General features: G+C 40.3%; 2 protein-coding genes across 4 annotated transcripts; one reads left to right on the top strand and one right to left on the bottom strand.

The window, feature by feature from the left end:
- Window positions 1-1,977: 1,977 nt before the first annotated feature.
- On the top strand, window positions 1,978-3,387 carry LOC103996025 (uncharacterized). 2 transcript variants are annotated; one of them, XM_065119149.1, is made up of 3 exons: window positions 1,978-2,510; window positions 2,588-2,803; window positions 2,867-3,387. In XM_065119149.1, the coding sequence occupies exons 2-3, from the start codon at window positions 2,591-2,593 to the stop codon at window positions 3,095-3,097; spliced, it is 444 nt and encodes a 147-aa protein (XP_064975221.1). In that variant the 5' UTR covers window positions 1,978-2,510; window positions 2,588-2,590; the 3' UTR covers window positions 3,098-3,387. The 2 variants fall into 2 exon arrangements, with proteins under 2 accessions (XP_064975221.1, XP_064975222.1); XM_065119150.1 differs by having other exon boundaries at window positions 1,987-2,803; window positions 2,867-3,034; window positions 3,128-3,387.
- Window positions 3,388-4,348: 961 nt separating this feature from the next.
- On the bottom strand, window positions 4,349-21,764 carry LOC135620056 (prolyl 4-hydroxylase 1-like). Of its 2 annotated transcripts, XM_065122654.1 has the most exons (11): window positions 21,544-21,763; window positions 19,871-19,918; window positions 13,461-13,513; window positions 12,503-12,568; window positions 9,764-9,838; window positions 8,012-8,086; window positions 6,825-6,895; window positions 6,687-6,738; window positions 6,518-6,607; window positions 4,769-4,861; window positions 4,349-4,634 (listed from the first exon to the last, which is right to left on the bottom strand). In XM_065122654.1, exons 1-11 carry the CDS (start codon window positions 21,605-21,607, stop codon window positions 4,527-4,529), a joined length of 795 nt encoding a protein of 264 aa, XP_064978726.1. In that variant the 5' UTR covers window positions 21,608-21,763; the 3' UTR covers window positions 4,349-4,526. The 2 variants fall into 2 exon arrangements, with proteins under 2 accessions (XP_064978726.1, XP_064978727.1); XM_065122655.1 differs by lacking the exon at window positions 9,764-9,838 and having other exon boundaries at window positions 21,544-21,764.
- Window positions 21,765-22,375: the final 611 nt, after the last annotated feature.

The raw sequence follows: 22,375 nt of genomic DNA, 5'->3' as shown, positions 1-22,375 counted from the left end.
TTTGTTTTATTTTCATAAAATATCTATCTTTTCTAATCATAATCTTTATCGTTTTATCCATGTCTTCTTATACGTTTCAGTCATCTTTATCTCATTAAGTTGCAGATCGTTGATATACTTTCTCTCCCTCCTTCCTTGCATTATCCATCGTTCAGTTCGTCACGTTCCTTACCCGAGTAGATAACATCATTCAATCCCTATTGAGCTTCTATCGATTGCACCCATATTACCTATCCTAAGGAGGGCGACACAATCTTAATGGTGATGACAAACAAGAGCACAAGCACAAAGTTAGAGTTGAGAGCAGGAGGCGAAAGGTAATATCATCTTCTAAAAAATATATTTTATAAAAATTAAGCCAAAAAAAAAAGTGAATATATAGATTTTTATAGGAATTTAGTTATTGTTTTACTGAGTTATGCCTACACAACATCATTTCATAGACACCAAAGAAGAACGCCTTCTGAGTCATTGTCTCAGTTACAGTTGAGGAAGGGAAGAATGAGTACGAGAGGACTGACGCAGCTTATGCATGGCTCACTTCAACCACACATTAAATGAATTCGACAGCCTCTGAAACACCGGATGGATGCGGAGTCAATGCTGGCAGAGTGGGTTATGCAACAAAAGGATCGATAGAGCTCTGTTGTATACAGTGCAGACCTGCACTGCCATTAATATATGCTTCAATGCACCGATACAAAGCAATATGTAAGTCTGAAGAAGAGCGATTCAATGCACCGACGTCATTGCGTGCATTAATCACGGTCGACCTCATCTGCTGCGTGACGCCGCCTGCAATCTACCATTAGATTCGGCTGTCGGTGACCGAGGAGATACAGGTAGAGATGGAGGGGGGGGGGGGGGGGGGGGGAATTGGGAGAAGAAAGCCGTTTGACGTGAAGCAACGTAACGTAACGTACGTGCATGGGGACGGGTGCTGATCCGACGGTCAGCATGTCTTTGATAGCGACGCCGGAGAGAACGGGAGATGGAGAGTAGCGAAGGGGGACATGTTCCTACCGCTGCCGCGACTCTTCTTTCTTGTGGGGTCTGTGCTTGTGGTCAAACAGCAGCTAATGCTTCGAGCACTGTGATATCATGACATCGATTTAGTTATTGGATTCAGATTCTTTAATAAGCATGAAATTTAAAGAATGATGATGATGTTAGAGCTTAATACGAGAATGAGTAGTTTACTAATAGTCCAAGTTCTTAGATTATTAGTGATCTAATTAGGATCTTGATCTTAGCATTAGAATAGATTATGCGTTTGAATCTTGTTTGCTTTGGTATAGTGCTTAATCCAACTTGCTTATTATATAATTGGATTATTATATACTTGGGTTATTTGGAACAGTAAGCATTTTATATTGTACAAAAGCGAAATGAAATTTTATTGAAAATTTTCCTAATTCTAGTGGAGATATGTGAGAATAAGATATAATTAATATACACTAAACATCTTAATCCTTTTGGGGTCTAATGATGATATAATGATGATGATGATATAGTATTCATCATTGACATAAAACACATTCATAATCACAGGAGCTGCAAATACAGATCGAATAGTAAGAGAAAGGCACGCATATGATTGCCAGTCCATCAAACCATCAAAATGTTTGGAGGAGCAATTAATGAACCTTGTGAAGTTGATTGGCCCAGTTGACAATATATGCTCTCATCATCTCCTAATCAAAGTTTATGCCACTGCCAAAACTGTCATGTCTGCACTAAACCCACTGCAACTGGAGCTACAAACGTAGTGGCTAGAAGATACTAAGGACCAATAAATGAACCTTGTGAGGTGATTGCCTCGGTGACAAGATAAACTCCCATCATCTCCTAATCAAAGTCCTTGCAGTGCCAAGACCGTCATTGTGGAAGTAGCACCTAAGTAGATTTCAAATGCATTAAGACTACATTCTTGCAGGTGTCAGTTTCCAATGCAATATTTACAAGAAGAAGAAGAAGAAGAAGATGTCATTCAAGGGTTTGGTCAAACAGCCTCTCTTCCCTACTCCCCAAACACAGTATGTTACAGACACAGGAGCCTGCAGATCCAAAAGTGGTGGTCAGAAGGGTCAAGTCCAAAGGCCTCTCCTCTCTTGGCCAATACGTCAAACACATCAAGGACTCTAGAACCCAAGCGTGGGGGCATTGAAGGAACCACCCAGTGTTGGCTTGGAACGGAAGCCAGAAAGCACAGCAAAGAGGCGGTACTAGGACTCGGGCAGAGGGGATGGGGTCTCCTCCACAGTCCATAGTGAAGGCAAGCCATGCCTGTCATAAAGAAACCGAGCTTAAAGTTCCCTACCCACTCTGATCGCTTGAAAAAGACCTCACCTTTCCCTACTGCTAGTCTACTGCTGCTCTCTTATTCCTTCCTCCTCTCTCTCTCTCTCTCTCTCTCTCTCTCTCTCTCTCTTTCTCACTCACTGGTTGTTCTTCTATATAAGGAACCTGGTGTTGCCTTGTGTTGTCTGGCTTAGACAGGGCTGGTGGAGGTATGTGCGATTAGCTAGCAGAAGGAAAAGAAAGGTTTCTCAGCAGCTAACCTTCAGTGCGATGGATTTGGTTGCAGGACATGATGAACAGGCCCCACATTCCAGCGTTTGGGAGCTGGGACTACTGTGATGACCTTCCCATCACGCAGTACTTCGAGTCGGCAATGCAGGCTGGTTTAGTTCGAGGCCGACCTTTCGGCGAGGATGCTGATTTCTTGAAGGTGACAGCGGACACAGTGAAACCCACTCACCACCACCACCACCACCACCACCACCACCACCACCAGAGAAAGGTTTTGAATCTGCTTCCTAGTACCCGAGTTCTCCATCTCTTTGCACTGATTCTGGCTCATCAGGTGAAAAAGCCTGGAGAGAGGCAGTACCAGCAGGGGCAGCAGAGAAAGCAAGGGAAGGCGAGCGATGTGACAGCACAGGCCACGCCGAGGAGGCCCAGAGCTGCCAAGGCGGTGGATGAGGACCTGTACAAGATCCCGCCCGAGCTCCTCTACCAGAAGCCCAAGAGGGTACTCTTCTCGCGCTTCAACTCTCATGCTGAGGGGTATAGCAGTGACGCAGTAGAAGATTAATCTGAATGTTTTTGTGACATCCGAGTGCAGAAGAGGCTGCTGAAGGGCTTGTGGTCAGGCTGCCTGGGACTCCACTGCACTGCGTGAGGGGGGGAAGAAGAAGAAGAAGGTGGAGGAGCAACGAAGTGAGGTGTAGCGTTTGCGTCGTGCTTTGCCGTTGGTTTTTGGTACACTGTAGAAATCAGTGGAGGAGAAAGATAAATAGTTACAAGAGCGAATTACCTACTTTACTATATGAATACGGTGTTTGAGAATCGAATGGTTTCTTCTCATTAAGATCTGTTGAAGCCTGTGATGTGTTCTCGTTGCTTCTTTACTTGGATCATACAACGAACAGCTCAAAAATAGCCTCATCGGTTAAGTGTCGTCCGATGGCATCAAAGCTCTCACGAGCATTGAGTGCGGCAAGCAACAAAAAAACACAAAAGGACGAGTTGGCTGTGGGAGTCACTTCGCAGTGTCTCCCAAAGGCTATGATGTGCTATGATATGATGAGTCCTTCCTTCCCTTTTACCCACCATCCTTTTCCTTCAAGTTACATGCTCTAAATTTCTGGGCCTATCCCTCTCCATCATTATAAATGATGAACCCAGGTTTCTATCAAGTAAATCAAAATATACAGTGTGATGGAGATCTCTCCACCTCAGCTACAAGAATCCAGTCACGTCAATGACCAAGCCCTACCCTTCCTATTGGAATGCCACTGTGTTGTCCCATAACCTCTAAAGATGGTCTAAATTTTTTGAGGGATTTTTCTGGTAAGGAGTATTGATGGGGCTATGCTTGCCTTGGACAAAATGGATGCTTCTTTTTAAAGCTGGGACAAGGAATTAAAATTGTGTGTTCCAAGTATGTATACCTTGATCCAATACATATACCATTTATTCTTATTATTTAATAATATTAGACTAAATCTGAAACAGAAGAATTCCATTCAGAATCCCATCCGACCATAAATACCTAGTGGTGAAAGTAGTTGTCAGATTGCTTTTTCTGTAGCATGGCTCAAGTTTTTCTCCATTTAGATGATGAGACCAATACCGAAATTTGAGATCTAACAATTTGGGATGTACAGCTTTAGCCACAGAGGATCAAATAGGCTGTTTCCACTAAAAGATCTGCACCAGAAAACACACAAACCACATTGAGAAGTAACCTGGTTGAAATGAAGACTGTATATATATATATATATATATATATATATATATTCTCTTCAGTTAGTATCATGTTCAAGTCCAATTAGAGAGTATGTTGTGAATCTGCTTCCCTCAGGATTCCACTATGTAAGATATCTACTGGTGCTCTCAAGAATCCGACAAAAGTGCTCATTACAAACAACTATAATTTTAACACCTTTGCTATCTATTTCAGTATCGAGAAAATTTAAGAAAAAAAGTAGGTATTGGATTTGAAAAGGGAAAAAGAAAACTCAAAAGCTAGCTTTTTGCCTCATCCATTTTGTGGCTGACCACTTCTCTCCCCTCAGAACGGCACATCCTCCATGAAGACTATTTGGATCTGTTTCCCCATCAAGCCCCTGAAAGGATGATAACCAGGATTTAAATAAGATTATGGTTTAGCTTGAAACAAAGCAGAAGGAGGTCACTTTTGACGAAAACTAAATTTCCTCAAGCACATTGATAGCATTGAAAAAAGTATGAGACTGCAGACCATGCTCCAGAAAAGAACTGCATCCCCTTTATTTGGTTTCACGCAAAGCCCCTTAACCACCTTTCCGCCACAACTGCACTCACCAGATCCAGCCTGAGTAAGAAAATAATAGAAAGATTAACAGACTGAGGCATGAGAAAATTTAAACAAATAATAACTACAGACTTCCAAAATATAGATCTGAATGTATACAGTTCGTGACAGTGATGCATGGATGAACACACAAGATTTGATCGGAACATGTATCCAAATGTTGGAATTAGCAAGGAAGCAAGGAGTTATGAAGGACAAGACTAAGTTAGATTTTTTTCTTTTGAGATAATATTGCTCTCAAAAACTGAAGTTGTCATCCCCTTCCACCTCTTCCATGTCTATTTGTGCTTCTCAGTTCACTACTTGGCTTAAGCTACAATCAACAGAAAAACTTTACTTTGGCAATGACCAACTGGCCTTGTATGTTCAAGGAATTCCCCTCTCATATAAGCTTTCCTCGATTAAGAGTATGACACTATTTAACAAGGTCATTCTTGACTTATAACAGATAAAAACTTGACTTACGATAGCTATCACAAAGAATATAAGCAAATAACTTATTCTAATGCAAAGATTAATCATTCAAGAGAGATCTATATCAACTAGATACAGGTGACAATTGATTTCTTACATTATTTAGGTTTAAAAATTTAACATATACTATAACACTCCAGTTTAGCCCCACCTCTGAAGTGAGATAATACTTATATTAACTTATAAGAGGTTGATGGGCATACTATTGTTGATCTTAGTTTTGAGCTAGTGATTCATGCTCAATGAAGTTAACATGTCAATTATTCCATCAAGCCAAATCGTGACAATTGATATCAGAATTAACCTATTACTGGGAAATGGCGAGAAGCAAGAGTAGGAAAGAATTACCCATAGATGGGGTTGGACGATGCGTCATAGTGTGGAGTTATCATTGGGTTACGTCTCACATGCACCATGCGCATCATGCTAGGGTTTAATTCTGAGCTATATTGGGTCTCGACGATGATGTCAAGCCATTAAGTATGAGAGAATATAACATCCCGATTTAGTCGCATATCGGAAGTGACCAAAAGACTAAGATTAGGTATGATGGGTGTACTACTGCTAACTTGGACTTAAGCATTTTGAACCAGTGGTTCAAGCTCAACTAAGTTACTAAGCTAGTTAACGCATTGGCCGGAGTCGTAATTATTAGTATCAAAGTCGATCTAGTATTGACGCATGGTGAGAGGCACGAGTAGCAAAAGGCTACCTCACATGCTCCATGCTAGGATTTGATTCTGGGCTATGCTAAACGATATAGAGTCACTAGGCTATACCTCACATCCACCATGTTAGGGTCTGATTAGCCTTGACAAGGATGTTAAGCCCTTAAGTGGGAAGATTGTAACAACCCAACTACGTTCAACATTGAAAGTGAGGTGAGACTAGACTGACTTATAAGAGGTTGATGAGTGTACTATTGTTTGTTAACTAGGATTCAACTATTTTAGGTTAGTGGTTCAGGATTAACAAAGTTAATAGGATCAGTTATCCTATCATGTTGGATCATAATATTCATGTTCTTAATAAATTTCTTTAAATTATTTAAGGGTGACACGCCATTTGAAGGAACAAAAAGAATTTTTAAATTTCACCTTAATGACATCATTTCACCTAATATTATAATCAACTTTAAGAAAGAAAGAAGCTCAAAATCAAGAATTCACAAAATACACTAACCATTGGAAAGTATGTTTCACCTCCTTCAACATCATCACTTAAATACATGAGCATTGTTGCTACACGTTGGCCTCCACGCTTTAAGTTAAACTGCATTCAGCAATTGACGATGCTCCTGTGATGCTCCAACAAAGGATCAACATGTGCGTGAAAAAGAAAGAAATCTTACAGTGTCAGAAAAGTAATCATGATGAGGTCTGTAAAGCTGACTTGTTTCATACCTATAAAAAACCAAACATTTGCAATATCAGTAGGATGTTTAATACTTATATTTCTAGTCTTTGGGAAGAGTACTTTAAACTACTACCTAAGTACTTGAATGAGCTCTCCATTTTCTGCAGGAACTTGAGAGAATACAGCAATCCGCTTTTCAATGGCCTGTGTTGGTACGAAAAAGATAACACTTTAGAAGAATGAGTTTGTTGGGTTGTGGGTTGAATTCCTTGAACTGAAAGTGATAGGCAAGTGACCATCCAATGAGATTGTCAGGTTGTAGGTTGATTCAATTAAATACAACACACAAGTAACTGTCTAAACTTTTACATCTGACAAAAAATTGAACACAAGTGAAAGCATGAGAAACTATGCATGAAGTGGTTGACAGTATTTATACAGTCAAAGTTTGACATTAAACACACTTCTGCAAATCATCATCAAAGGTGTTTAGGAAATTCCAAGAACAACTCCTAGGTCCTTCCAAGAAATCTCAGAACCAGAAAATGTTTCCGGAAACTGATAAGAAAGTCTATCTTCCAAAAATTGAGGAATTCATGGGTAGAAAATGTGAGGTTCTAGTTTGATGTTGGTCTATGCCAATCTTTAGTTGACCATATCTCACATACGTCAGCAGTAACTTAAGGACTAAAGAGACAAGTTATACCGAATCAAAACAAATTCTTGAAATTATAGTAGTAAATGCCATTGTCTTTTTCTTATCTTTGCTAATTTTATTTTCGGTATGAACGAACTAATTCTTGAAGCTGAGAATGTCCACATGAAGATAAAAATGATAATGTGTTAGGCCTAGAAAACAAAATTTGCTAAAAAGCAATTTTGGGAAAACGGAGAGACTAGAGGTCAAGTGGCAGATTGAAGTGACCATTGCAATCAAATCACACAGCAGGCCGAGAATCATGATCATACAAAAAGTGGCTTTGTCAAAGCAGGTTATGGAGCCAAGTTAATGCTATGGCACTCTACAGGCACGGAATGGAGCAATATGTCAAATCGACGTGTTTCCTATTCATCTTTGGCATAGCCATGCAACTGGTGCATGACACATGCTGCCATGACATGGTACATGAGCTGCCACATGTGCTGATCAGTGCATGGAAATACCCCTTTTTAATGAAACAAATGAAACCTCACTAAATAGTCCATGATGATCAATTAGAAATGTTAATTGCATACAAAGAGTTGTAGGCTTTAACAAAGGAGACAATTATCTTAAAAACTGTTTCAAAAAGTAACACACAAATAAAATCAGAAACCAACCTCTATAATTGGATATTTCCTTTCTTCTGAACTTAGAAACATACCAGAACTGGTTCGAACATCACTTTTCATACCCTGGGGGAAATAAGAATAGATAGAAAGGTAAGTAACAACCTCAGAAAACAGATATATAGGAGAATATGCATAGTTTACAGGTTTTGGCTAACCCCGCAAGAAGCAAATATATCACCTGCTAATTTGTCAGAAAACTGTTCTATAAAATACTATTTACAAAATGTCATCTAGCAGTCCACTTCCAGGAAGTAATTGTCATTCTCAGAAATTTACTTTGTTGTCTTGAAGATAGTTTCCAGAAATACATCCAAATTGTATGTTCATTATTTGAAATTTGAAAATACTTCTGTTATAGTACATTTTTATCCAAGTCAGCAAGTTCAGTTCATTATCGAACTGAAATGCTATGAGGTAGACAATAAATGTAAATTTTCAAAGACATATCAAACTTTTAATTTTATTTTGTCGATGTGGCTTATCTGCATAGAGTAACAGGAAGCAGATGAAAGAGATATATCTACAGTTTGTCACAAAAAAGTTTCAAGTCGTCAAAGTCATCTGCAGACGAAAAAAATCAGTTTCAGGTCATCACAAGTCCTTTGCAGATGAAAAAATTAATCTTGAAGCTAAGCTTGTTCAGGTAACCAAATATGATAATTTTCAAACATTTCTATATACAAGAAGACTAATGTAAAAATCTTATGGTAGCTTACTGTTGTAAAAGATGACAAATGTTCAAAGAAAACATTTTTATTGTGTCAGCTCAAAGGAATTAACAGATATATTTCACACTCCTGGGGAATTGACATCAACAGACTAACAATTGACCCAAGTCAGAATAACTAGGACATAAACACAGAGGTCCACACAAATATTTAATTTTAAGAAATAAATTTTTTTTTAAAAAAAACATTTCTTAGCATGCACATCTTAGTCTTGTATAGCCCAATACCTCCAACCTTTGACCAGAATATATTCTTGATAAAATCATACACAAAATTGTTTTCTTTTAACAGACCATATGTGACCAACATTCATCCAAGTCAATCCAACATGTCATGCCCATCATAATTCTTTAAGCAATGTATCTTAAAGTATTAATCAGTACCATGTATGAATACTAGCACACGAAACATTTTACTGTACTATTACTCAAGGACTATTGTACCACCCAAAACGGTATAGTAGGGGTGGTACGTACTACGTACCAGTCCGGGCATTGGCCGATACATGGACCATCCCCGTTTCGAGTGGTCCATGTAAAATAATAAAAAAATCAGAAAAGTGGTAGGCCCCTATCCAACTCAGCATTAAAAAAGAAAAAACAAATTATGGCTCACGAATGTAAGCCCTCTTCTCGCGTACGCTGCAGCTGCCGCTTCCACTTCGCTGCTACTTCCTAGGTACATTGTTGCTGCTTTTCTTTTCCTCTTCTTCCTTCTTCCTTCCTCCCATTCCTCTTCACCCTCTTTTTCTTCCTCATCAAAACACCAGTACACACCTCTTCACCCTCTTTTTCTTCCTCATCAAAACACCAGTACACACCTCTTCACCCTTTTTTTCTTCCTCATCGAAACACCGGTACACACCGACATACCATGTGTTGATACAGGTATTGATTAGTACCCAAAATGGCGAACCTTGCTTCTACTAGAACAAGACAACATAAACTACAAAGAAATAGACCAACAGGCTTTGTATCATACTTAATAGGATATTATGAGATTGACAACTTGCCTTCCCTGTTTTGATATCTACAACAGTAGAAGTCCGAAGGCGTGGTTTAGCAATTGCTCTAAGATAATCACATTCCTGGATCATTAATAACCACTTAATTTTTATAAAAAAAATTTCAAGGCAATTTGATAAACATAAAAACAGTCACTGGGCAACAGATAAAATAAATAAGAAAACAAGTCTTATATCATATACTAGGAACATAATTCAGTAAACCAACCACTAAGAGCCATGCATAAGAAGCTAACAGATAAAGACATGATACCCAGCAAGATATAGGTAGCATATAATTTTTAAGCAAACTGCAAAGTATCGCAAAAAATGTGTAGTCTTAAAGAGCTGAAGATAATATGAGCAGAAATATTCGGCTCCGTAAAGAAGGACAAGAAGGGAACTATGACAATTGACAACCAGGGACCAGATTATCTAACATCTCAAGAATATAACACATAAGCAGAATTAGTGTTTTACTCTAGAAATAAGATACATCCCTAAGAAATTTTCAGTTGCGTGGAAAGCCAATGGAAAATGGTTTTCCGTTGGGGAACTACTTCATGATTGAAATTAGTAGAAAAACAACGAGAACCAGGAAAAAAGAATTCCATTTAGAAAAAACTACTAGGTCCTTTACCATATTTTTCCAGAGTGAAAAAATAAAGTTATCCGTCTCTTCATTCCTTCTAGTTCTCCAGGCTAAATTTCCTGTTACCAAAAAGAGTTGTTCAAATATATCGAGCTTTTTGGACCTACACCCTGTGCACTTGGTCACTTCTTTAAGCTTTTTTATTAATTTTTTAACTTTCCAAGTTATCTTAAATCAATAGTAATATTTCAGTATTTCACAACAATGCTATACAGATTGAAGAATGACCAATGGTCTGGAAAGGTCCATTAAATAAACAGGAATTCTTTTTCCAAAAATTTCCTTAATATGAAGTTTGATACTGATTGTGCAGCACATGCAGATTTTGATGTTATTTAGAACAAGGGAGTCATACCTAGCTCTAGCATAAAACGATAGTGCTATCAAAGTTCTGAAAATTATGGAATACCACAGAGAAGTCTCCACTTTCAGGAGTCTACCTTGACTTGAGGTAGATCTGAATATTCTTAACACAAGAATCAACTGTTCTTAGCCAATCTCCCCATGTCTCCAAAATTTGCCATGAAAAGAAACTTCAGATGGTACAAAATACAAACGACTATTATCTCTTCTAACAAAAGAGAACTAAATATTAGAGTAAAAGAAAGGAAATATCTACATCCACCAATCTTCCGGAAATTTGATGGATGGCATTTACACACTATATTAAGCTCCATAGATGAAGCTGTTGCTATGTCTTATAATGGCTTTTCAAAATACTAAAAGCCTCAGATATAGATTCACTGTCCTAAGCAGGTCCTTTTGACAAAGGAATTTAGACTATAATTTCTCTGGATATGACTGGTTATCCATGAACAGCCTACCAAACAATTCCCAGTAAATATAGTAGTTAAAAATTCCGTCATTTGAGTTGAGTTGCTAAAAAAAAGTGGACTTATAATCCTTCAAGTAGAAAATACCAAGACCTTGAATTTCTCTCTTTTTAAAGCATAATTTTGGTCATGAAACTACCATTCGATCTGCATGTTATAATGAAGCAATAATCTTGCTGTAAAAGGAAAATGAGAAACTAATAGAGCTCATTTGACAACATAGGTTGAAATAATTCTCCCCAAAAATTTGATTGATAAAGTAATTCTATGATTTTAGTGCATTTAAAAGCATTTATGGTATACTAGACTACTAAGTTACACAAAACATATAATTGCAATTTTCATCAAAATTATTAATATTATATTTGCAATTTCTTTTCTATAATAGATAAACATTGTAATTTCTACCTATACTTATATCTCATTTTAGCATAGGCGTGTGCCAAACTCAGGTATGTATCTCAATATAATCCCTTAACCAGTTACATGCAACATTGATTGTGGGTTAGCTGAAAAGAGTAGTCCCGTCAATAATCAACTGTTTAAAGGTAGTGTAAAGTTGCCTGTGAATCAGTGCTTTTGTTACAAAAAAATCCAGTTTTGCTCACATCTTGACATCTTGCAAAATCTTGACTTAGGCCATAAGCTGTACCAAGAACTTAACAAACTGAGCATATAACCAACTTTCTCAATAAAAGAAAATTCGTGATTAATTAACTTGTCTCTTGAAAAGTTATGAATCACATAACCATGTATCAAATTATATTCTCAGAAATGTAAAAGAAGATAAATAATGAAGCCAACTGAAAATTTGGTTTGTTCTGATTAGTGGACAAAAAGAGAAGAAAATAAACTAAAATGAAATTGATGTAAAAAGATATAAGAAACTTGAAATTTTCCTCTGTCGTAGTTTAACTAAGATAATTCAAAGATAGTTGCAGCAGATGTGATTGGCAGTCAGATTATCCTCATTGGCTTCCCTCCATAACTTCTGCTGTTGTTGCTAAATAACTCTATATAACCTCACACCCAGTTTTTCTTTTCACAAGGACTCAGTAGCTTCTTATGTTCTTATTAATATCAACTTAACAAAAAAATGATTAAATTCATAAACACCCCAGTCCCTTCTACCTGAAGTCTTTAGAATAATGCAATATCACCTAGTTTCCCATTTCTAATACGCAATGACAAAACAACTCCAGTACTAAAAGAACGTAAAAAAGTAATCAAAGAACAAAAACATTTGACAGAAAATAATATTACCTCCATGCTTAAGAAATTATGAAAAAGAATTACTCGTGGTGACCAGCTGAGGATTTCGGGTTTTACCTAAACAAGTCAAAATGGAACATTAATTCAAAACAACCTGAAAGTTCAGATGATGATATGGTGATTACATTGCGAAATTAAGATTTGACTGTGCCAGTAGAAACTTTTTTTTCTTAACAAGAACAAGTTCATTTTGGTCATAAATCATTAACTAATGAGAACAAGCTAGATTCCATACCTCATAGTTAACAAATATCATATATAAGATGCTGCTGCTTCTTAGTCTAATTAAGTAGGCATACATTGGGAATACAAATTCTAAGCAACTATCTATATTTAAGGCTCCTATTTGTATGTTTCATGACCGAATAGGCAAATAGATCTTATATATTAATTAATATTTCTTATCACTGAAGATGACACTTTGCCCGAGCAAAAGTGTCCTGTAGTTTGGTGAATTTTGTGCATATTATAATTAGTTCAAGTAGAGTACAAAAATGTCATATCATGTTAACAACCTGCAAATGCTTTGAAAAGGTATGGATTTTACAATGTTAAGATATATATGTACCTTAACAGTTTCAAATTGCATGTGTTTTAATTTCTTATAAGAACATAGGCATGCTCTACCCATGTGAAAGCAATAAAAAAAGGGGGCAAACAAGAGGATATCTAGCACCCAAATCAATCCTAAAAAATCTGCATATGGTATTTAAGGGAAACAAGAACTATGCTCTATGAAATTATTTTTTTTGTTTTTCCCATAACTGTGTTACAAGAGATTATATGAATAAACCAATTTATAAACAACAATTTATGCTATTTTCCAGTTAAAAGCATCTAAAAGGCCACAAATAATATGATATCAACAAAAAAACCTTTAAATAACAAGAATAAAATCAGTAAATAACAGCAGCAAAATTATCACTATGAAAGCAAAGTTGGAACGTACAAGTCCGAGGCGAAGGAGTGAAGCCTCTTTGTCATTTTCCCAATGAGAAGTACCTAGAATCAAGAGTTAATGCAAAATATATATCTTAATGCATACCATTGGATGCTACAAACAAAAATAGCAAGGTCAAAATAATACTCCAAGCAAAAGAGTAGTTACAACAAGTTTTACCATACATATAACCATATGAAAATAGTGACTCCATACTGAGACACAGAATGCTATAACCATGAAAAGATGTTACAAACTGATCTGCAAGAGTAAGCATCAACCATGATGATGGCGATTTTAAGAGTCAAAGCAGCTTTTAACTATGGTACTACTATTACATAAGTTAAAAAAAAACCTATGGTATTACATGAAGTAACAGCATAGTGGTGGTACAACAATGGCAACAACAACAGCAACAATGATGAAGGCAACAACAAAAGTAAAGGAGCCTCATGACAAATATCCAGTATCAGACCTCATGAAAAATTTACTTTAGCCAAGCTTGCCATGTGGCCCTCTATTTTAAATTAGTCCATCACTTATCAGTGTAACAGTTAATCAGGTTGGAAATATGATACGAACTTATTAACTTTCTCTCATCTTACTCGCAATTGATGCAATCTGTCTTTGATTACAATGAATAATCCCTTTCACCTTCAATTTTCTTATTGAAAAACTCATCAACCTTAATATCTGTACCTCAGCTGCACTATTTTTTTCAATATGTTGCATCCTAGAGGTAAAGTCTAGCATGTTCAACATGTCCTTCTTTGTGGTCTTATACAATTAGTAATAACCCTCATGGGTTTTAGCCTGAGGGAATCTTTTATCATTATATATCAAAGCTCTTTTCCACATGAACATCTTATTCTTTTTCCTTGAGCAGGATCTCTTCCTTTTCTCCTTATTTTAAATAATTAACATCCTTTCCTCCATCCACAAGGATTCACAACATAGAAATACAACACAAACAATGACCATAAATAACTTTCCCGACCACTTCAAGTAAAAGAAAAATAAATGAATACTGGCTCAGGAAATCTTATGCCACATTCCAGGACTCCGTCCTGACACGGACTTAGCTGGTTTTGCCTAAGTCGTGCGGCACCCTTGCGCGTCCGTCCGCAAAGGTCAGCCTCCCCGAAGCCTCCCATTGTCCCTTAGGACCAACAAAAGAGAGAACGGGTTAAAGAGAACGCCTCAAACGGGATCCACAAGCAAACATGTCCGAAAAACACTTCATAGACAAAGCAAATTACAAACAGACTTTACAAGCTCTGAACAGTGGCACAACAAAGGGTAAAATGGTCCATTACAGACCGAAAAGCTCTCGAGCGTGTCCACATGACACAATCTTTATTTACAAGCCTAAAGAGGCCACCAACCCAACTAAAATGGGACTATTAAGCCTTCGGCCGCCCCTTTACATTCTGTACAAGGCATGAACATGCCAAAAGACACGGACATACATAAGCATTACATCAAACACCTTGTTTAGAAGTTTGTCCGTGACATTCTCCCCCACTTATCCCTTCAACGTCCTCGTCGAAGCCTTTGTGAACACTGCAACTCTTCGCCTTTGCTAAGTCTTCAATCTTCTGCTCCAGCTGCAATGCGCCTCCTGGCTCCCAGCTGCTCTCCGCCGCTGTTTTTGAGTAGTCGAACCTTTGATCCGCCATGCTGCTTCAACTCGCCAATGACTCTGACTCTGGTGTGGGGTTTGGCTGAGTTGTGTTGATCCTCGTTGATTCCTGCGGATCCACCAAATGAAGGAAAAGACCATTCTTACTGCGCCAGTTTCTCAAAATTTCCACATGCTGCTTGAACTGGGTGGATGCTTGTTGGAGCTTTAACGAGCATCGCCTCGCAAACTTCTGAAGTTTTGGGTCCTTCCTCCACAAAATCTGCTCATTGACTCTTCTTTCAGTTAGTTGTCACATCCAAGTAGGTTCGCATCACTTCCGCTTTCGATTGGCATTTCGTTGGGAAATGAAGCGGACAATCTACTCCCAGTAGCACTGATCACCGTTGGTGAGGATTTGACAACTATTGTCTTCCATTATCTTCGAAGGGTCTTTGAACTTGTGCAGAGCTCCTCTGCTGGATAGATAAGAGAACTGGGGTACTCGGTTTCGCCCATTCTCTTAAGAGTTGAGAAGGCAAAGGTTACTTGACTTCGCCCGCCTCCTCGAGGTTGTACTTCATGCATCGAGCTGGTTACTGGCCTTCGCCTGCTCTTTGCTCACACTTCTGAAGCACTTGAAGTGTTTGCACTCCTTGCGTTGAGTTAGCTACTGTGATTCACCTTCTCAATGCCATTGAACTTCTGGAATGCAGGAAGTTTTCACCCCAACTTGGAGTAATTCTCTGATAGATGAGGTCGCCTCTAAGATTGTACCGTCTTCTCCATCAACCCTGCCGCCTACTCCACTGAGTAGCAAAGGTACAGCACCACGTACTGCCTGCTTCGTTCCTTGGTCGTGCACTCTTGCATGACCCGAAGTCCTTCACTTACGGCTATCTTGATGAGAAACTTGTTGACACCGGTCTTACGAAGTTTCTTGGCCTCTGCCATTCAGCCTTGTCTCGGTACTTGGAGATTGCCTCTGCATGCTCCACCTCCTCGGCCCCTTTCACGACCAAGCGCTCTCCCTCCGTGAGAGCAAGGGATCAATGACTTTGACGGAAGTCCCGCCTCTGCGGTACCATGGCGCTGCCATGCCCATGGCCCTACTATCCGTCGCCTCGCATCTACATCCCTTTTCTTCACAATCAGTAGATATGCCTTCGTGACACTCCTCTGAGTCCACCTCCATTCTCACTGATTGCTTGATTTTGGGTAGCTAAGTCCCTCAGGACTTGTCGTCGCTTCCTCGCCCCTTTCGACCTCCTGCTTCAACACCTCTGTGTTCTCCAAGCAGTCTGTTTGGTCGATGGAAAGACAGACTGCAACTCCCATGCATGGCCTCTGCCATCACATTGTAGGGTTTGCACCGATTCTGTTCTCCTTAGCTTCCTTGGTAGCAACGTTCGCTTACTCGACCTTGTCCTCTGACTTGTCAGGCTCCCTTAAGCGAATATGAGCTCTGGAGCAGTCCAACTCTCCAGCTGCTTCGATCATACCTCTGCATGATCAAGTCCCTCTCATGGGACTCACTGGTACTTGCATTCGAACTTTTCCCTTGGTGGAACCCAGCCCCCCATATGCTGATGACCAAGGTTTTCATCCGATGCAAAATTCGGTGCACGCCCGGAAGACCCGCCTCTGCGGTACCATGGCCTTCACTCCTTGAATCCATAGCCCTTCTTGCCGTCGTGTGGTTCACCAAAGCGGAGCTCCCAGTAGCTCCCGATCATACCTCCATATGATCTAGTCCCTCCCGGGACAGTGTCGTGTGTGTCGCATTGCCACGAACTGTTCCACCACGATCCGCTGCACCATGTCGCCTCCTGGTGACATCTCCATTGCATTCTGATCCTTGTGGAATAAACTCGAATTGTGAACCCTCCATGTGTGGCCTCTGCCAATACATCGCAGGGTCTCCTCCACCTTCGATTTTGTTCGCTCCTTTGGCAATCGACCTTCATCCACCCACTCTTGGGTCACACCTAGATGAAGCACCGCTCTAGGACAGTCCGTCGCCTAGTATCTCCCGAAGTCCACCGACTTCACTGTAATTTGTGCACCATTGTCTGGATCCTGGGCCTCTGCCCCTACCAACACAATCTCCGCTGCGCACTGCTTCCTTCATGACAACTTTGAATGGCAACATTGTGGCATATTCTTCAAGAGTACCCGCCTCTGCGTCCTCTTGCCCCGTGCTAAGGCCTTCTAAACCCAACTTCGCCTCCGCAAATTGAGTCGCCTTAGTTCCTCCATCAAATGCTCCTCCGAGATAAGGTGCATGTGCCTAGAAGCTCCCTTCGTCTTTGGCACCATGCAAGATGAGTCCGCTCCGTCAGAATGAAGGACCCATGGAACAACATGATCCTACTCTTGCCTCTGCAAGAGTTCATGTCTTTGACCTCTGTCTAAGGAAAGCACTGTGCTTCTGCTCCATGTTCCAACTTCTCTGCTGGCTCCCTTCATGCGGCTTGGGTACTTCACCAAGTTACGCCCAAGTTGCTCCGCTCCTCGTTTTCGCATTGAGTCGATGGTGGCCCTCGTGCCCACCATTCCACAGGTCAGCCCTCCCTTGAGTCCGATCTCCACATCGACTCCAAGTGTGCCTTCATTTAAGTTGCTTCAGGTCGCTCCCCCACTTGATCTCGCAATGCATCCACCCATGCATTCTCTCGAGCGAGATCATGTGACAACTCCTCGCTGCTTGCTCGGTCCATTGAGCTTCGTGGAGTTGTTGTTTGTGAGGTACTCCTCCTCAACATGTGAAGTCCATCTCACATGATTCTCCCTCTGGAGAGCCGAGACTTATCCCTCCTGGATAACTGTCCCATTGGAGCAACATCTCTCTTCGTTTCGGAGACCACCATCCCCTTGGACTACTCCGATCTGCAGAATAAACTGTGCATTGTTCTGCCTCCTGCAAACGCACTTGCTAGATTGCGCCTCCACGTCAATACAGCCACCACTGCACCCCTCAAGGCCTAGCAACATGCTGAACTCGTTGCACACTTCAGCCTCCTCCGGACGTATCCTTCGCATGCCGAAGAGAAAGTTTCAATGCTCCATAGCGCCGAGACTCGGTCGCCTTGGGATGGCCACGAACAATCCATCGTCCGCATACAAGCCCATGCATGAGTACTGAATTCTTCGAGTTAGCAATTCCCCTCACCTCTGTGAGCTTTGCACAACTCTTTCGGTCGCTGAGCAACTCATTCCACTTTGCATGGTCTCGTCCTTTGCCAAGCGCCTCGCTTGCCTTGAGCACCATCAAGTAAAGTTGTCAACGTTGAGCCGTAGCTCAAACTCAGCCATCCCAACCTTTGTGCGCTCCGCATTCTTCCAAGCTTGCCTGTTCTCGTGGTGCCTCTTGCGCGAAGGGTTGGCCATTCCTCTGAATGCCAATGTAAGATGCCCGCTCCTCTGAGCGACTCTTTTCCCTACATCTCCATGCCCGTTTTCCCTCAAACGGTCGCGCGTGTGCTGACTGCCCTCCATGCAGCCCCACTAGGTCCCCCACGTTTGCATGTCAAGTGTTTCTATGAGTGCTTGTCCCGCTCTGATACCATTTGACACGGACTTAGCTGGTTTTGCCTAAGTCGTGCGGCACCCTTGCGCGTCCGTCCGCAAAGGTCAGCCTCCCCGAAGCCTCCCATTGTCCCTTAGGACCAACAAAAGAGAGAACGGGTTAAAGAGAACGCCTCAAACGGGATCCACAAGCAAACATGTCCGAAAAACACTTCATAGACAAAGCAAATTACAAACAGACTTTACAAGCTCTGAACAGTGGCACAACAAAGGGTAAAATGGTCCATTACAGACCGAAAAGCTCTCGAGCGTGTCCACATGACACAATCTTTATTTACAAGCCTAAAGAGGCCACCAACCCAACTAAAATGGGACTATTAAGCCTTCGGCCGCCCCTTTACATTCTGTACAAGGCATGAACATGCCAAAAGACACGGACATACATAAGCATTACATCAAACACCTTGTTTAGAAGTTTGTCCGTGACAGTCCGGTAGGCATTAAGTCATCGCCATACCTCATGGGCTATGATTTCAGAAGCAGGATTGAGGCCCAAGTTTGAGTCCATTCATCATGTGAACATAAGGTGGAAGCACAAATAGTTATGCATGTGATACACCAGAAGCAGTGTGAGTGCATACAACAACAACCATAACAAAGCTGTAATGCCCCATGTAAACAGTGTAAGTGCATAACCAATACAATTCTAAGACATACCAAGTGCAAAACCTAACAAATACTATCTACTGTAAGTAACATCATGTTGTCAGCTAGAATTCCAATTACTACAAGATATCATTGGTCGAACTTAAAGCATGCCCTAGTCAGGTCAACGGTTCACCACCCAAGCGGATGACTACAAGCCCATAGTACACAATTGTTGGTTTACAATGCCTTCCAATATGATTCAATACAGGCAGTATTTAATGGTTTGACAACCTGCCAGTATGTGAACCAGGGTAAACGTCAGGTACATGGCCTGTACCACCACCTGGTATGCCCAAGATAGGCCCTAACGACTTGTATAGGGCCTATGGGCCCTGTACAAGGAAATTTTTTTTTTTTTTATCAACCCTTTTTATGATTTTTTTTCAAGACTTGATATTTACCACGTTCCATGCTTGATATGCCGGAGCATCTCCTTGTTAGAGAAATAGTAATACATTTAGAATCAAGAGGAGCTTTGACCATAACAACAACTTTAAACGACCATGAACTAAAGAATGATTTGAGAAATTTAAATCACAACTCATTCTAATTGAAGTTATACCAGATGGCTCTTCTAATCGCCAAATAAATGCCAACTGAAACAAAGAACCTGCAAGCATCAACAACAAACAAATCATGCAGTAAGAAGTTGAAAGAAACTGTTACACAAGCCAGCATTTGAGGAATAAGACCATCTCATAAGTTTATAACCTTCTAAGACATTCCACCACTATTAAGCAAGAAAAAGACATGTTTGGTCCTCAGAGATTCCAGTATAATTTATGTATGCTGCTAGAAAATGAATCTTAAAATTCACACAACAGATGCAAGAAATGATTTGTGGTTACTTCTGTAAAGAGAAAATCATAGGAACTAAATATCAAGTTGTGCAGGCTTGTACAACAACGTTGCATCAGAGGTATGCTTTGCTAGTGCTAGTAGATGACAATGCTTAACAAGCATATAGACCATTCTTTCGGTGGCTATTTGGGATATAATGCATCCCATTAATGCCACATTGCTCCAAAGTGTGAGCTATTAGAAAATATAATTTTAAACAACTTGAAATACCTAAAGAAACATAGATGTGAATATCTTGATCGGTGTCAATGTAGAATAAATGGGATGCTTTACTAGTGTTCAACCAAAAAAGCAGTGATAACCTGAAATAATAATGCATACATAACAACCTTTTTTTTTTTTTAAGTAAACACTATAGAACATTGAGAACTAACATCTTAACATGTAAATGCTTTTTTCTACAGTTAAGACAACCTAGATGCTTGATATGTATGCCAATATGCCTTTCATAGTTTTTTCCAAAGACATTGCTTCAAAAAATAATCATGCAAACCACTGTACCCCACACCCATACTTCTGCTTTAGAACTTCAATCTTCTAACCCAAGGAGATGAACTAAATGGCAGATATCAAATCCTATTAACTGGAAACATGGCCAAGGCTTTCCAATGTCCTCCAAGTAGTGGAACTATTACCCTACTCTTTTCTGCTATCTCCTATCACGGTTTCACCGTTCTAGAAAACATGCCTCTACTTGTTATAGGGGTAGGATCAGACGCCCAAAGATAATATTTCAACCCATTGACTCAGGACAAAAGAGAGGATATCCTCGGATGGTTCTCATGAAACTACAGTCTTCGCCAATTTGACAATCCAGCCAAAGTGTGAGAATCTCAACCTCATGGCTAATTTGACTGTCACTGAAAACCTCAAGTTGATGATATGATTATCGAGATTTAACAAATACATCTGACCAGATGCTTCCCGTTTCTATCTCCACTACTCATACGGCAGTAATAGGACTTACCCTATCAGTCGTCGAGTTAAAAGATTTAGCAGCTTTCCATAACAAGATCCCTTGGTTATCATCAAGATACAGGACGTCGCCATCTGCGACACTAGTTGCACGGCTTTCCCACGAGTTTGGATTTCCCGCTCACATACGGGCGGTACAGCGTAAAGACCAATAACCAATGGTGTTTTGGCGGAACCTAATTATGGCGATGCCCTAATTTGCAGTCAAGAATATACCATCTCTCGTCTTCTGCATATTCTCACTATAACACCCTAAAGTACATAGCGAAGCTCGCAAACTATTTCACTCGGATCGCGATCCGAAGAATCAACGCCAAAGAAACCAAGATATTCAACAAGATAGCATCAAATCGAGGGCAAAAACCTAAGGCCACCGAGGAAGGGGGAAATTACACGAACCTATGATCATCCCGATGGTGATGAAGGTGAGAAGCGCAAGGATGTACTTGGATTGAGCCATCATCCCACCCAACCACCGGGAGATCACCTCCAACTCCTCGCGATGTATCCTTTCCCGTTCAATTTCCCCTTCTTTCCCCGTTTATTGCGTTCTGGAAGCGAAACCGGAAGGAAGAACGGGGAACGCACTTGAAATGGGAATTGGGTATGGAGTGGTGGGAAGGTAACGCCGAGCGGGGCGGAAGCCCTTCCGACGGATCCTTCTGCTCGTTGCATTCGGATCCGATAAAAGAAGAATAGTCCATTAAGGCGGTCAATGCGCCCGAATCCGATGTTCTTGAAACCAATCCAAATATATCTTACATTAACGAATATAGTGGGACCCATTACCAACGCTGGTAATACATTGGGTACATCTTAAAATTTATAACAAATGCGCCGGATCCGATAGGAAAGCCACTCGAATCCGAAGATTCATTCAGGTAGACTTTTCGTACCCCATTTTCAATGTACCACTTTAACCCATCCGCATTGTTACGGAATAATATAGCGGGCCCCGAGACCGGTAGACTACTGGGTATAAATAAAACTAATAACATTGCGCCGGATCCGAAATGGTAGCAACCCGAGTCCGAAGATTCCATGGAGAGACTTCTCGCTCTCGATTGGGTGATACCAGTCACCTACCCGCATTGCTATTGGCTAAAAGGCCGGTAGAGTTTTGGGTATCGAGGAAAATTTAAACGACACAACGCTGATTCATATCTCGACTAACCTTAAACAGCAGTCTATTTGGTTGGCCACAATTGCTTGATTGTTTAACTTAATGAAA

This window comes from Musa acuminata, chromosome BXJ2-8, assembly GCF_036884655.1.
Source record: "Musa acuminata AAA Group cultivar baxijiao chromosome BXJ2-8, Cavendish_Baxijiao_AAA, whole genome shotgun sequence".
Lineage (NCBI taxonomy): Eukaryota > Viridiplantae > Streptophyta > Magnoliopsida > Zingiberales > Musaceae > Musa > Musa acuminata.
The sequence above is the reverse complement of the archived record's forward strand: the minus strand, read 5'-3'. Positions and strand labels throughout refer to the sequence as shown.